The 15,984-nt window shown below is 37.1% G+C and overlaps 1 protein-coding gene across 6 annotated transcripts in view; it reads right to left on the reverse strand.

Moving 5' to 3' along the window:
• PTPN22 (protein tyrosine phosphatase non-receptor type 22) overlaps window positions 1–15,984 on the reverse strand; it is a 63,837-nt gene that overhangs the window by 15,037 nt on the left and 32,816 nt on the right. For 3 of the 6 annotated variants that reach the window (XM_030935119.1, XM_030935117.1, XM_010371978.2), the window contains exons 12-18: window positions 11,374–11,450; window positions 10,424–11,241; window positions 7,422–7,505; window positions 6,815–6,945; window positions 5,640–5,667; window positions 2,487–2,567; window positions 2,126–2,241 (exon numbers count right to left, since the gene is read on the reverse strand). In XM_030935119.1, coding sequence (XP_030790979.1) covers window positions 2,126–2,241; window positions 2,487–2,567; window positions 5,640–5,667; window positions 6,815–6,945; window positions 7,422–7,505; window positions 10,424–11,241; window positions 11,374–11,450 — 1,335 coding nt within the window. The remainder of the gene's footprint in view (window positions 1–2,125; window positions 2,242–2,486; window positions 2,568–5,639; window positions 5,668–6,814; window positions 6,946–7,421; window positions 7,506–10,423; window positions 11,242–11,373; window positions 11,451–15,984) is intronic. The other 3 variants (XM_030935116.1, XM_030935115.1, XM_030935118.1) reach the window with 3 other exon arrangements.

Consider the following 15,984-nt stretch of genomic DNA (forward strand, 5'->3'; position numbering starts at 1 on the left):
TATATTGAGAAAGTCCTAATTCTTTTTTAGGTGCACAGTATTCCATTTGTATGGATATAACATGATTTATGATTTATTTAATCAGTTCCCCTAACAATTAACACTATTAATTATGTTGTTTCCAGTCATCTGCTCTTACAGATAATGCTGCAATGAATACTTGGTATACATGTTATTTCATGTATATGCAAGCATATTTGTAGGATACATTTCACTTCTAGTGAAATTGTTGAGTAAAGGATACATGCATTTGTAATTTTGATATTGCTAAATTGCCCTTCATAGAAGTTGTACCAGGCTGGGTACAGTGGCTCACACCTGTAATCCCAGCATTTTGGGAGGCCAAGGCAGGAGGATTGCTTGAGTCCAGAAGACGGCAACATAGGGAGACCCCATCTCTAATTTTTAAAAAAAAATTGTAAAAGGAAGTTGTACCACTTGACATTCTCACCAACAACCTTGAGTGTGCTTATTTCCCCATAGTCTCCCTAACAGAATGTAATCAAACTTTTGGAATTTACCATTCTGATAGATGAAAAGCCATATGTCACTGTGGTTTTAATTTGTAATTTTTTCATTATGAATGAGATTGAACATATCAAATGTTTAAAGGGCATACCATGCTCATTTATTTTCTTCAAACCATCTGATCCCATATTTTTGCCTATTTTTATTTGGGGGTTATTTTCCATGAATTTCTAACAGTTCTTTGTATATTAGAGTAATAACCCCTTCGGCTGTGGTGCCAGTTGCAGATTTTTTTTCCTCCAATTTGTTCTTTGTCTTTAGATTTTTAAGGTGATTGTTTTGCCATGCATAAATTTTCTCTTTTATTTAGTTGAATTTATCTATCTCTTTTCTTATGGCCTCTGGATTTTGAGTCATAGTTATAAAGGTCATTCACATTCCCAGGTTATAAAAGACTCTTTCCAAATTTTTTTTAGGTCTTCTATGGATTGAGGTTTTTGTTTTTGTTTTTTTTTAATATTTTCATCTTTTTGCCATTTAGAATTTATCCTGGTATAGATATAAGGAATAGACCCTGCTTTTTTTCAGGTGGTTATCTATTTGATCCAACAACAGTTATTAAACCATCCATCTTTATCCCCTGATTTTGAGATACCACCTTCATTATATACTAAATTTCTACATATATTTGGATATATTTCAGAACTTTGCCTTTTACTCTGCTGGTATATGTTTCTTTTTATACACTAATATCATGCCATTTTATTTTTACATTTATATTTTTGAGATGACATCTCACTCTGTCACCCAGGCTGGAGTGCAGTGACGCAGTCTCTGCAGCCTCCACCTTCCAGGCTCAACCAATTCTCCCACCTCAGCCTCCTGAGTAGCTGGGACCACAGGCACATACCACCATGCCCAGCTAATTTTTTGTATTTTTGGTAGAGACGGGGTTTTGCCATGTTGCCCAGGCTGGTCTTGAATCCTGAGCTCAAGTGATCCGCCCGCCTTGGCCTCCCAAAGGCTGGGACTTACAATATTTGAATATCTGCTAAGGTGACTCGTTTATTGCTTTTCTTTTTATTTATTTTTATTTTTAAAAATTATTTTGGAAAGACATTTATCTAAACTATTTTTATTTATTATTTATTTGCAGGTTTCTGACTATTCTTGCTTCCCCCTACTCCCATATGAACTTTGAAATCAGTTTATATAGTTCCAGAAATAAACAAGTTGGTAGTTTCATTGGGCATCTTTTACATTTATAAATCAACCTTAGAGAGAAGTGGATTCTTTTTCTTCATTTATTTTTATTTTTATTTTTTAATTTTTATTTTAGGTTCACGGGTACGTGTGCCAGTTTGTTATATAGGTAAACTGTGTGTCACAAGGGTTTGCTGTACAGATAATTTTGTCACCCAGGTAATAAGCATAGTACCTAATAGGTATTTTTTCTGGTCCTCTCCCTCTGAAAAATGAATCTTTAAGTTGTATTTTTTCTTCTTTTTGGTTTCCTTCTATTTTGATTGTTATAATATCAACAATTAGTTTTAGTACAGATATTTAATCTAATTTTCCATCTCAATGCTGGGGAGGGGGGAAACTTGCAGTAAGAGAAAGCATCTGGCATGTTTCCCAAAACTCTTATCCTCTTTACCTTACTCCGTGTGAAACTTTTTCCAGGAGTCTTCAGTGTCTGTTTTGAAGATGTTGAATTTTCCATGGTGTCAGGACAGCTAGTAGAATATGTTTCTATAGATTGGGCATGCATACCTTTAAAAAAAAAAGGAGAAAAACATGTTTCATTGCATACCTTCTTAAGCCTTCATGTTACATATAGTAAATTGTTAGCCTGGCTTTTTTAGGCATTATTTTGACTATATATTATATTATGGGCTTTTAAAATGTTTTCTTTTGTGTAATCATTTTTGTACCTTTCCATTTAGGTCCTACTTTATTGTTAATCTTTTAACATTTTCATTTTTATGATTTTTTTGAGAGAAAGTACTACAACTTACAATCTTCATCGGCAAGAAAGAAGGACTCTAGAGTTCTTTCCGGGAGAGGAGGTGGGGGAGAAGAACGATCTTGATGTAGTTCTGTGATAAGAAAGTATACAACAAACCAGAGAAATCTATCAATTAGAAGTCATAAGTCAACACCCTTTTCTCTTTGTATAATTTTTTAATCCATCAATCTTAACCAAAAATCACCAAATAAAATATTATCTGAAAAATGACTGGAGCCTCAAGAACTTTGTTTTTCTGCCTCGTTAGCCAGTGAGCCTATGATTCATCAAAAATGTATAGCTCACTTCAGAAGTATTCTCCCAAAGACACTGAAACCACATATAATCAAGCTTCTAGATCTAACAACCATTTTGCATGAAATATTTGGGATAGAGGAACATGTTAAATAAAACCATCATGATACAATTAGCCAAATCTAGAATGTTAAGCAGTCTTTTAAGAAAAATGACCCACTCTTTTCAACAAATAAATGGTGTGAAAAGTATAGAAAGGAGAACTGTTATATATTTAAAAAGAAAATACAAAAAAAGAAGGGAGAACTTACAGATTTCAGAAGACAGATTTAAGAAGACAAACATGTAAACCAAATGCAATGTTTAGATTTTGTTTGAATCCATATTTGAATAAACCGACTGTAAAAAGACATTTTTGAGACAATTGAAAACTGAACAGTCTGGATATTAGTTACTATTAAGGAATTATTATTAATTTTATTGGTGTGATAATGCTATCATGGTAGGTTTTAAATGTGTTTGAAATTTTCCATGATGAAGATCTTCAATAATGGACATATTTTCCCATGATGTAAATTTCTAAAGATACAGATGGTATTCTACTGACATAAGCATCTCATTGTATGGTGCTGAGTATTATTATATTAATTCCTTTTGAAAATGAAAATGCAGTAAAGTACAAGAGGTTCACATGTCATTGGTCATTGGGTTTGTTTAGTCCTTAGAATTTGTCTTATCAATAAATTGTCTTATTTCTTACATGCTGGGTAATACACACAAGTGTAGTACTTATTTCTAGCACCTAATAAAATAACTGGCATACAGTAGGCATTTAATACTTAATAACTATTCTGAAGTAGTTCATCATCTTCCAGTTTGCTGTTAGGGAATATTTTGAAAACTAAAGTTGTTCGTTAACAGTATTCTAGTAAATATTTCCCTAAATTTTCTTTTCATCTTAATATTCCCCTGACAAAGAACCCATAATGCCTATTTGTTACTGCATTAAATCTAAATTCCTCTGCCTAACTTTGGGTGTATGTGGTAAAATACACATAAGATTTGCCATTAGTGACATTTAGCATATTCACAGTATTGTACAACCATCACCACTATTTAGTTCCAGAATATTTTTCATCACCCTAGAAGGAAACTCTGCACCCATAAAGCCGTCACTCCCTATTTTCCTCTTTCTCCCAGCCCCTGGCAATCACTGATCTGCTTCTGTCTTTATGGATCTGTCTATTCTGGGTATTTCATCTGACTGGTTTTTTTAAGTCCTTCAGAATCTTGCCTCACATCTTATTTACCCAAATTTATTTTCTATATTTCACAAACTAGAATATCTAGTGCAATAAAAAATAACCTACTCACCATTTCTCCATACACATCATGCTCATTTCTACCTTTGAGTCATTGTTAGGCTGATCCCTGCTGCTGGAATTCCCTCCTTTTTTCTTTCTGTCTATACAAATTATTTAAAGTTCTTTCTTCCACTCAGCAAAGCCTTTCCTAACCACTCCAGTAATGCCATCCTGTTTTTCCAGACTGCTGGTGATTACAGTGGGTACCACACAGATTATCACTTAGTGGTTCCATATGAGTATTAATTTTATCTACTGAATTTGAATATAAGCATTAAGTAGTACTCTTATACATCATGCCTATTCTAACACCATGTAAGGTACACAGAATTTGCTTAGTAAAATGCTCATTTAATGATTAATAAAAATTATAATGGATAATATTTAATGAGGACTTATTTGACAAGTACTGGGCTAAAAGCTTTATGACATTATCGTATTTAATCCTCATAAAAATTATCTAAGGGATTCTATTATTCTCCTTTTATAAATGAGAAAAATAGATGGTGAAAGTATATAATTTAACCAACTTTATGCATGTTGATAATTCTTCATAGACTGGGGATTTGACTTAAAGCCTATCTGACTTTAAAGCCCATGTTTTTGTTGTCATGTTTTGTTTTGTTTTGTTTTGTTTTGTTTTCGAGATGGAGTCTCGCTCTGTCACCCAGGCTGGGGTGCAGTGGCATGATCTCGGCTCAGTGCAACTTCCGCCTCCCAGGTTCAAGCGATTCTCTTGCCTCAGCCTCCCGAGTAGCTGGGATTACAGGCGTGTGCCACCACGCCCAGCTAATTTTTGTATTTTTAGTAGAGATAGGGTTTCACCATGTTGGCCAGGATGGTCTCAATCTCCTGACCACGTGATCCGCCAGCCTCAGCCTCCCAAAGTGCTGGGATTACAGGCGTGAGCCACTGCTCCTGGCCTGTTGTCATGTATTTTAGAGACAGCATCTTGCTCTGTCATACAGGCCAGGTGCAGTGGTGCCATTATAGTTCACTGCAGCCTCAAACTCCTGGCAAAGCCCATGTTTTTTAACCCTTATATTATCTGTATATGTATTTGAATAACATGACAATATGAATAAATATGTTAAGGGCAACTACCACCTGTGATAATGTAAACAGAGTACCTGGAAGTGCCCAATAAATGTTAGTTTTTGTTCTTCAATGCATAAAACCAGCAAAGCTCAGGAAAGTACTGGAAAGGCAACAGCAAATTAAAGAACTAAGTGGCCAAAAATAATTTTTTGAATCACAGTGTTAACAGTGGGAAAATCTATATAATGGAAAAGTTGCAAAGTTTTAAAAGATTCTCTCTGAAATAATTTTTAAATGGTTATATATTAAGGAACAGAATTCTAAAATCCTGTCTTCACCTTGCTCTTAACAAAATTTCTAGTCTGGGAAAACCAGAAATAAATCAATAAATACTGGAAGCTATTATGGGAACCAAGTAACTTCCTGAGGTGAATTACTCTAAACTTAACGAACTATTCTTCCAATCTTGGGGCTAAATGTCATCTAAAGCCAAGAGAAATTTTTACCTGATTTAGGACTTCGGAGTTTTACACTCTAAAATAAAAACAGAAAGGAAAAGTGAAAGAAGAATATATATGCGAATTATACAAACTCAAAGCAAAAAATGGCATTTTTGAAATTATGTTTAAGATAGCTGCAGAAATAATTATGAAATGTAGACCCTATTTTTCGTAATTTGTAAGTGTGCTGAATTAGGAAATGGCATCCTTCACTCTTACAATGATTTTTATATCCCATGGCAATTAGTCCTAAATTGATCCCCTTCTGACTTATTTCCGTTCCACCTAAAACATTTCCCTGAAAATTGAAATTGAAGTTACTTCATAACATTGGAAAGAATTATTGTTCTTTCCTCTGGGAGTTGTTAAGATAAATATATGTGCCTATTATTAATGACAATAATAATTACTAGTACATTGGAATTATAATTTAAAAGGCAGAGAATATTTGCCTATCAGCATTGCAATTGTAGGTACTTTAAAATGTTTAATTATTTTTCCAGTGTCTCAAATCTTTAGATCATTGGTTCACAGAATATATAGAAATGCATGACATTTTTAGATGCACTTCTATTTTTCCTCCAGAAGCAGGACACGTCTACTTTCAAGAATTATTTTCTATTTAATCCACAACCCCCCCACCATCTCTGACTTTACCATCAACCACACTATTCCAAAAGGTTTATCTTAAGTAATATGCACACCTGTCATTCTCTATAACATATTATCACAGCTAACATGATACAGCCTACCAGATGACTACAGTGAACAAGCTTCCTACTTAAGTATGAAACATTTATTTTTGCCTTAACTATCCTTCAAGAATCAGTTCAAATGTTTCCTCTTTCACTAAATCTTCCTTGATGACTTCCAACCTGGAGGCATCTCCCACACTTGAAATTCTTTATCTTTCATATGACATTGATCGTATTTGCTTTGTTATAATAAATATAGGCAAAAATAAAGATTTATACACGTCCTATATCTCTACCACTAGACAAGAAGCTTCTTAAAGGCAAGAATTGTGTCTTATACATCTTTTTTATCCCAACATCCTCTAGCACATTGTTTTATATTTAGTATGTGCTTGGGATTTATTGAATGATGGGTGTTAAAAATACAAGGAGTAGAACTGTAGTCTATTGAATCTAGATGAGTAGAGTCATTAAAAAATTACTGACCTTGCTTGGTCCAAGTCTCACAGAGTCATCAAATTTCTTTGGTTCAGATGTTCCACCCCATTCCAGTGATGTTCCAATTTTTACCTTCACAGCTGAGGATAAGGATTTGGAAACATTTGGTGAGAATTCTCCTGGAAGAAAGTGAATATGTTTCAGTTCTTAGGGGTAGTATTCTTTTAGAAATCAAATGTTGTTCAGCAAATAGTACATAAAACATTGAAAGGACCTGAGAAGTAATCTAGTTAATTCACACTTCATTTTATTTTTTGAGACAGAGTCTTGCTCTGTCACCCAGACTGGAGTGCAGTGGCACAATCACGGCTTACTGCAGCCCCCAACTCCTGGGCTCAAGTGACCCTCTCGCCTCCACCATCCAAGTAGTTGGGACTACACATGCATGCTGCCATTGCTCTACTAAATTAAAAAAAAATTTTTTTTTTTAGAGATGAGGTCTCACCATGTTGCACAGGCTAGTCTTGAACTCCTGGCCTCAATGAACTCCTCCAACTCAAGGCTCCCACATCAGCCTCCCAAAGTGCTGGAATTAAAGGCATGAGCCACCATGCCCAACCCACACTTTATTTTGTACTTACTAAACTGTACTCACCAGCTTCCTCAACCACAATAAATGATTCAGGTGTCCGTACAGGAAGTGGAGGGGGGATTTCATCATCTATCCTTGGAGCAGTTGCTATGCAAAATGTCAGAAATATTGTAACAATTGTTAATTAGAACAATCCAAAGGAAATTCTTATATTCTAATATTAAATATAAATTTACCATAATTTATATTTAAATTCTATTGAAGCACCATTATCAGTAAAGTTGGCACTTGTTCATTCGAGGAAAAAGCAAAATGAATTATCTTAAGATACAAACCCAGGAGGTTTTTGCTTATTCTTTAACATTTATTGTTTGTTTTAAAAGCTCAAAAGCAGGGCTGGGTGTGGTGATTCAGGCCTGTAATCCCAGCACTTTGGAAGGTCAAGGCGGGCAGATCACAAGGTCAGGAGATGGAGACCATCCTGGCTAACACGGTGAAACCCCGTCTCTACTAAAAATACAAAATATTAGCCGGACGTGGTGGTGGGCGCGATGGCAGGCGCCTGTAGTCCCAGCTACTTGGGAGGCTGAGGCAGGAGAATAGTGAGAACCTGGGAGGCGGAGCTTGCAATGAGATGAGATCGCACCACTGCGTTCCAGCCTGGGCGACAGCAGGAGACTCCGTCTCAAAAAATAATAATAAATAAATAAAAGCTCAAAAGTATTTTGATTGAGTCATGGTGTATCAGTTAACATAAAATATTACATTAATTTTGGAAGCTTTGAATTATCTTTCGCATAACTCCTTTTGTTTTATATAGACTATATAATAAAGCATTATAAAGTGCTTTGACATGTAAAAGCTTCAGTTATACATCAGGTAAAATCATAAAGATTTTAGTATCTCTTCATTCTACACAAAATCCAAAAATATAGGTATTTTTCCATTTTACAAAACAATAGTATAGGATAGTCTTCTGTATTTCTATGCAAACATTCCAGTTATTAAATATTTTAAATGCTATTATAAGAAACTGCCACCAGATGGCACTTGACACTATTGTTACAATCCGTTGAAAATAAGGGGTTTTTTTTTTTGTTTGTTTTTTTGTTTTGTTTTGTTTTTTTTTTGAGACGGAGTCTCGCTCTGCCGCCCAGGCTGGAGTGCTGTGGCCAGATCTCAGCTCACTGCAAGCTCCGCCTCCCGGGTTCACGCCATTCTCCTGCCTCAGCCTCCCGAGTAGCTGGGACTACAGGCGCCCGCCACCTCGCCCGGCTAATTTTTTTGTATTTTTTTAGTAGAGACGGGGTTTCACCGTGTTAGCCAGGATGGTCTCGATCTCCTGACCTTGTGATCCACCCGTCTCGGCCTCCCAAAGTGCTGGGATTACAGGCTTGAGCCACCGCGCCCGGCCAGGGTTTGTTTTTTATTTATTTATTTTTTTTGAGATGGAGTCTCGCTCTGTTTTTTAATGATGCAGATGCTTAGAGAAGTCTAAGGTATTTTGAGTATCTAAGAAAAGAAAATACATTTAAATGGTTAAAAAATGTAGAAAATAATCTAATCACAGAAGGAACTTCTTAGATCCAGATATTTTTGCAGCAAAGCTACAAATGATCTTACGCAACTATTTATGAAGAAACTCTACAATAAATAATGTTATAGAGCAAAAGTTTTCTCCACCTCCTGTCTATGTAGAATGTGCTTTATAAATTATTTGATGATATACCTAAGGGAGTTAAACTTGTTCTTTACTTTCCCTCATCATCTTCTACATCAAATTATTGTCATCATCTCTAACAGGATGCTCATTTCTATTTTCAAACTAATCAGTAAAACAGAACAATATGCATTATATGCAAAAATACAAAATTATAAAAGATAAAACATGAAAGTAAAGGTATACATAAGATAAAATTTTTACACAAAATATAAACATGTATTCTCATCTACTAAATTACTACAAAAGAGCAAGAAATCAGGTTCTCCCCTTCCAACTCCCACAGGAAGAGAATTCAACTTTTAGCGATATGTTCAACTCATTTTAGCCACATAATTGTGCAACAAAAATTCTGGGTGCTATTGATCGCATTTTTTTCTGCTCTTCTTTTGGAAGCTGCTTCTATATGTTGAGTAAATTCTGAAGCTAGGTGTGGTGACTTGCACCTGTAATCCCAGCACTTTGGGAGGCCAAGGTGGGAGGATTGCTTGAGGCCAGATTTTTGAGACTAGTCTGGGCAACATAGCAAGACACCATTTCTAAAAAAAAAAAAAAAATTTGTCGGGCATAGTGGCGTGTCCCTGTGGTCCCAGCTGCTTGGGAAGCTGAGGTGGGAGGATCAGTTGAGCCCAGGACATCAAGGCTGCAATGAGCAATGTTCACACACCACTGCACTCCAGCATGAGCAACGTAGTGAGATTCTGTTTCAAAAAATATTTTTAAAAAACAGTATATTGTGGGCCATTGATATACATTTCTAGGAATGAGGCGTGCCTTCTTTAGAAGCACTCCTGCTGGTACAGATCCTGTACCAGATCTTGACTGCCTCCATTGCTGCCTGTTTCATGGAATATTATATGTTTGATGTTGCTATTTTCAACTTATTACAGCATTAAAACACTCATGGGATGTATTTATTTGAGGAGTAGCAGGAAGAAGAAAGAGAAGGAAGTAGGCCAGGCATAGTGGCTCATGCCTGCAATCTCAGCATGTTGGAGGCCAAGGCAGGGGGGTCACGAAGTCAAGAGATTGAGACCATCCTGGCCAACATGGTGAAAACCCATCTCTACTAAAAATACAAAAATTAGCTGGGCATGGTGGTGCGCGCCTGTAATCCCAGCTACTCGAGAGGCTGAGACAGGAGAATTGCTTGAACCCAGGAGGCAGAGGTTGCAGTGAGCCAAGATCGCACCACTGCACTGCAGCCTGGTGACAGAGCGAGACTCCGTCTCAAAAAAAAAAGAAAGAGAAGAAGCAGAGAAGAGGGAAGATGAGAAGAAACCAAATATTCTATAGAAACAAAGTGAAACCTAAAATTCTATGCAAACTTTAAAAAATAACTTACCTAGTACAGCAGACTCTTGGTTCAATAGTGGGGAAATATTGGTTGGAGAATTCAGTGATAAAGAATCATGCGAATTGTAATAAGAGGATAGGGATGTAGAGGATGTTGGCAACAAAGAAGAAGGAAAAACAGTTCCATCTTGCTTCTCAGGTAAATCAAGAGACATCTTAGAACCGGTACCACTTGGAGGCCATGATGAAAAATAAGGATCTTCCACTAAAGGTATGTAAGAACATACATCAAGAGCACTAGAGTCATGGTGCTTTACATTAGGGGCATTACATATTTGGTGTTTAGAGTCATACAGCAGTGAATAATTCAGTTCTGCTGAAGAAACATGCATTACTTTTTGAGACTGCATCTCTACAAAACAAGAATCATGTGGTTGAGATTCCAAATAAGGAAAGTTTTCCTTGCTGTCCACCTCCTTGGTTTCTCTCTGCTGTATCAATTCAAAAGGAGTTGATTTGGTCCGTGTTATTGGCACCTTTGAATCAAAATATCTTCCTGCTGCATTTACAGGTTTAGAATTAGAACATGCCTCAAACAAAAGAGAGCCCAAATCCAAACTTTGATGCTTCTGAAGAGGTTCCCCAACTATTGGAAATGCCTTCGTCTGCCGTTTCATGGTTGTATCAGCATTTTTGTCAAAACCGTAATTTAGCTCCAGAAAGTCAAAAGAAGTGCTTGATTTAGCAGGGTAAAAAACTAGCTCTTCCTTTGCACTTATTTCAGAAGTCCTAAAGTCAAAGGAAGAAGATTCTGTGTTTTCCATTTTTGTGCTTTGTTGGTTCATCATTTTTGCTGCTTTTATGGTACTAAAAAAGAAAGCGTAATAATGACACCATACCCCAAATAGGCCTCTTCCTAGCATCACAATGATGTATAAGCATGAGATTCATCTCCCAGACACAATTAGTCAACATTTAGATATATAAAATTGTACTCACCTTTTTGGTAAGTTAGGAGAATAAGAGTCTGCTTGGAGAGTGTGATTTTGCTCAGGAATACAATACTTTGCTTGACTCTTTAAAAGAAATAAGTCAAAGGCTGGTTTTCAGTGAAGCAATGTCAATAAGATATTTTAATATTTAGAAGGCTGAAAAGTAATTTTTCAGGAAATATAAAGATTTAAAATAATTCATGAAAGGGTTAGATTAGCTTCCAAAATATTGAACTCAGCAAGAACTCGTTCATATACTGAGATGGCCAGAATAAAGGATTAATAGTGTCATAGAAACTAGAAAGGATTTGTGTATATCATCTTTTCAAATGTGGGAGTTTTAAAAATGTTCTTTAGTGAGTAACTTTAGTCTCAAAAACACTCTGCCTTTAGAAATTTCAGCATCTCAGCCCTTTATAGGTACTCTGGACCTATTTCATCTTGTTCTACTCTTTTCCTCCTCACTATGCTCTAGATATACTGTGTTTCTTGCCATTACTTTCGCATGCCAAACTTACTTCCAAGTCAAGGCTTTTACACTTACTATTCCCCCGATGAATATATTTTTGCTCCAAATTTTGCATGGTTGTCTCCTTCTAAGTAATTAGATTTCTGCTTAACTGTCATCTGCATAAGGAAACCTTCCCTGACCACCCAACCTAAAATCACACTTCTGCGCCTGTCCAGCCATGCTCAATCTTCTTCTTTTTTAAGAGACAGGGCCTTGCTATATTGCCCAGTCTGGCCTCAAACTCCTGGGCTCAAGGAGTCCTCCTACCTCAGCCTACCAGGTAGCTGGAACCCTGCAGGTGTGTATCACAGTGCCTGGCTTCAATCATTTTTTTTTTTAATTAAGTTAGGGTCTTGTTCTGTTGTCCAGTCTGGAGTGCAGTGGCACAAACATGGCTCACTGCAGTCTCGACCTCCTGGGTTCAAGTGCTCCTCTCACCTCAGCCTCCCAATCCTTATTTTTTATAGCAATTATCATATTATGAAATGTGTTATTGTGGTTCATAGAATCTTAAAATACCATTGATTATAAAACATATCTTCATTTCAGAGATGTTAAAATCCATTTTGAACATCTCAATTGATGCAGAAAAAGCATTTGACAAAATTCATGTTAAAATCCCTTAAAATAGGAATGTAAGGAAATTTTCTCAACATGATAGAGGCCATATATGAAAACCTATAACTAACATATATTCAATGGTGAAAGACTTAAAGCTTTTCCCTTAAGATCAAAAACAAGACAAGAATGCCAACTTTTACCACTTTTATTCAACTTGGTACTAAAGTTCTAGCCAAAGTAATTTTTTAAAGTAATTTTGTTCTTAGGCAAGAAAAAAAAAGCATTCAAATTGGAAAAAAAAAAAAAAAAGGCTGCACACGGTGGCTCATGCCTGTAATCCCATCACTTTGGGAGGCTGAGGCGGGTGGATCACTTGAAGTCAGGAGTTCAAAACCAGCCTGGCCAACATGGTGAAAGCCCGTCTCTACTAAAAATATAAAAATTAGCCGGGCATGGTGGTGCACACCTGTAATCCCAGCTATTTGGGAGGCTGAAACAGGAGACTTGCTTGAGCCCAGGAGGCGGAGGTTGAAGTGAGCCGAGATCACGCCACTGCATTCCAGTCTGGGCGACAGAGTGAGACTCTGTTTCCAAAAAAAAAAAAGGAAAAAAAAAGTAAAATTATCTCTATTCTCAGATGACATGATTTTATATATGGGATTCCACAAAAAATCTGCTAGAGCTAATAAACAAATTCAACAAAGTTGCAGGATGTAAAATGAACACACAAAACGAGTTGCATTTTTATACATTAGCAATGAACAATCTGAAAAGAACATTAAGGAAACAGTTATATTTATAATGGCACCAAAAAGAATAAAATACTTAGGAATAGATTTAACCAAGGAGGCAAAAGACTTGTATACTGAAAACTACAAAGCTTTGCTGAAAGAAATTAAACAAGATATAAATAAATAGACATTCTCTGTTCAAGGAGTGGAAAACGTATTATTGTTAAGACGTTACTACTCAAACTGATCTACAGGTGCAATGCCATTCTTATCAAAAGCCCAATGGCATTTTTACATAATTTGTTTAAAAACCTGAATAAAATTCATGGAATTTCAAGGGACACTGAATAGTCAAAACAATCTTAAAAAAGAAGAGCAAAATTGAATGACACACTACCTGATTTCAAAAATTGCTACAAAGTGACAGTAATCAAAACAGTGTTGTACTGACATAGTATTGACTAAAGACCAGTGAAATAGAAGAGCTTAGAAAAACACAATTACATATGGTGGGCAATTGATTTTTGACAAAAGTGCCAAGAAAATTCAGTGGAGAAAGGAGAGTGTTTTCAACAAATGATTCTGGGAAAAAATGAATATATACATGCAAAAGAATGAAGTTGAGGCTGGGTGCAGTGACTCACGCCTGTAATCCCAGCACTTTGGGAGGCCGAGGTGGTGGATCACCTAAGGTCAGGAGTTCGAGACCAGCCTGATGAAAATGGAGGAAACCCCATCTCTACTAAAAATACAAAATTAGCCAGGCGTGGTGGTGCATGCCTGTAATCTCAGCTACTCAGGAGGCTGAGGCAGGAGAATCACCTGAACCCGGAAGGTGGAGGTTGCAGTGAGCCGAAATTGTGCCATTGCACTCCAGCCTGGGCAGCAAGAGTGAAACTCCATCAAAAAAAAAGAGAGAGAATGAAGTTGGACCCTTATGGCACATACAGAAATTAACTAAAAAATGGATCAAATACCTAAACATAAGAGGTAAAATGTAAAACTGTTACAAGAAAATGGGCAAGCTTCATGACATTGGATTTGGCAATTATTTCTCGGATAGGACACCAAAGGCACAAACAACAAAAGAATAATAGGAAAATTGGACTTCATTGAGATTTAAGACTTTTACACACCAAAGGACACAATCAACAGAGCAAAAAGGCAACCCTTTGACTGAATGGAAGGCGATATTTGCAAATCACATATCTGATAAGGGATCAATATCCAGAATATATAGAGAACTCCTGAAACTCAACAACATGTAAACAACTCAATTTTTTTTTGGGGGGGGGGGCGGGGGACAAAGTCTTGCTCTGTCGCCCAGGCTGGAGTGCAGTGGTGCGATCTCGGCTCACTGCAACCTCTGCCTCCTGGGTTCCAGCAATTCTCCTGCCTCAGCCTCCCAAGTAACTGGGATTACAGGCACACACCACCATACTCAGCTAATTTTTGTCTTTGTAGGAGAGACGGGGTTTCCCCATGTTGGCCAGGCTGGTCTCGAACTCCTGACCCCAAGTGATCTGCCCACTTCGGCCTCCCAAAGTGCTGGGAGTATAGGTGTGAGCCACTGCATACAGCCTCAAGTTAAAAAAATGAGCAAAATCTGGGCACCATGGCTCATGCTTATAGTCCCAACTACTGGGGAGTTTGACGTGGGAGGATTCCTTGAGGCCAGGAGTTTGAGACTAGCCTGAGCAACACAATGAGACCTCATCTCTAAAAATAAAGTTAAAAAAAAAAATTAGCTTCGTGTGGTAGTGCATACCTATAGTTTCTGCTACTCAGGAGCTGAGGTGGGAGGATCACTTAAGGCCCAGGAGTTTGAGGCTTCAGTGAGCCAGGATGGTGCCACTAGACTCCAGCCTGAATGTCAGAGCAAGACCCTGACTAAAAAAAAAGTAGGGGTGGGTAGGGGAAGGCAAAGGACTTGAAGAGATATTTTTCCGAAGAGAATATACAAATGGCCAATAAGACCACAGAAAGGTGTTTAATCATTAGGAAAATACAAATCAAAATCACAATGAGATACCACTTCACAACTAATTAGGATGGCTGCCATCAAAAAAACAAAATAGGCCAGGCATGGTGGCTCATGCCTGTAATCCCAGCACTTTGGGAGGCTGAGGCCGGCGGATCACGAGGTCAAGAGATCGAGACCATCCTGGACAACATGGTGAAACCCCATCTGTACTAAAATACAAAAATTAGCTGGGCGTGGTGACATGTGCCTATAATCCCAGCTACTCAGGAGGCTGAGGCAGGAGAATCGCTTGAACCCAGGAGGCGGAGGTTGCACTGAGCTGAGATTGCGCCACTGCACTCCAGCCTGGCAACAGAGCGAGACTCCGTCTCAAAAAAAAAAAAAAAAAAAAAAAAAAAAAAAACAGAAAATAAAAAGAGAAACTGGAATCCTTGTGTACTGTTGGTGGGAATGTAAAACGGCACAGCTGCTATGGAAAACAGTATGGCTGTTCTACAAGAAAACTAAACATAGAATTACCACATGTAATTCTACTTCTGGGTTATACCCAAAGTAATTAAAAGCAGGGATACAAAGATATATTTGTATACCGGTGGTTATCACAGCATTACAGCAGCCAAAAGGTGGAAGGAACGCAAGTATCCATTGATGGATGAATGGATTAACAAAATGTGTGCGTGTGTGTGTGTGGGGTGTGTGTGTATAAACATATACAATGGAATATTATTCAGCCTTAATGAGTAAGAAAATTCTGACACATGTTATAACATGGAAGAACCTTGAGGACATTAGGCTAAGTGAAATAAGCCAGACACAAAAGGACAAATACTA

Source organism: Rhinopithecus roxellana, chromosome 8 (assembly GCF_007565055.1).
Source record: "Rhinopithecus roxellana isolate Shanxi Qingling chromosome 8, ASM756505v1, whole genome shotgun sequence".
NCBI lineage: Eukaryota > Metazoa > Chordata > Mammalia > Primates > Cercopithecidae > Rhinopithecus > Rhinopithecus roxellana.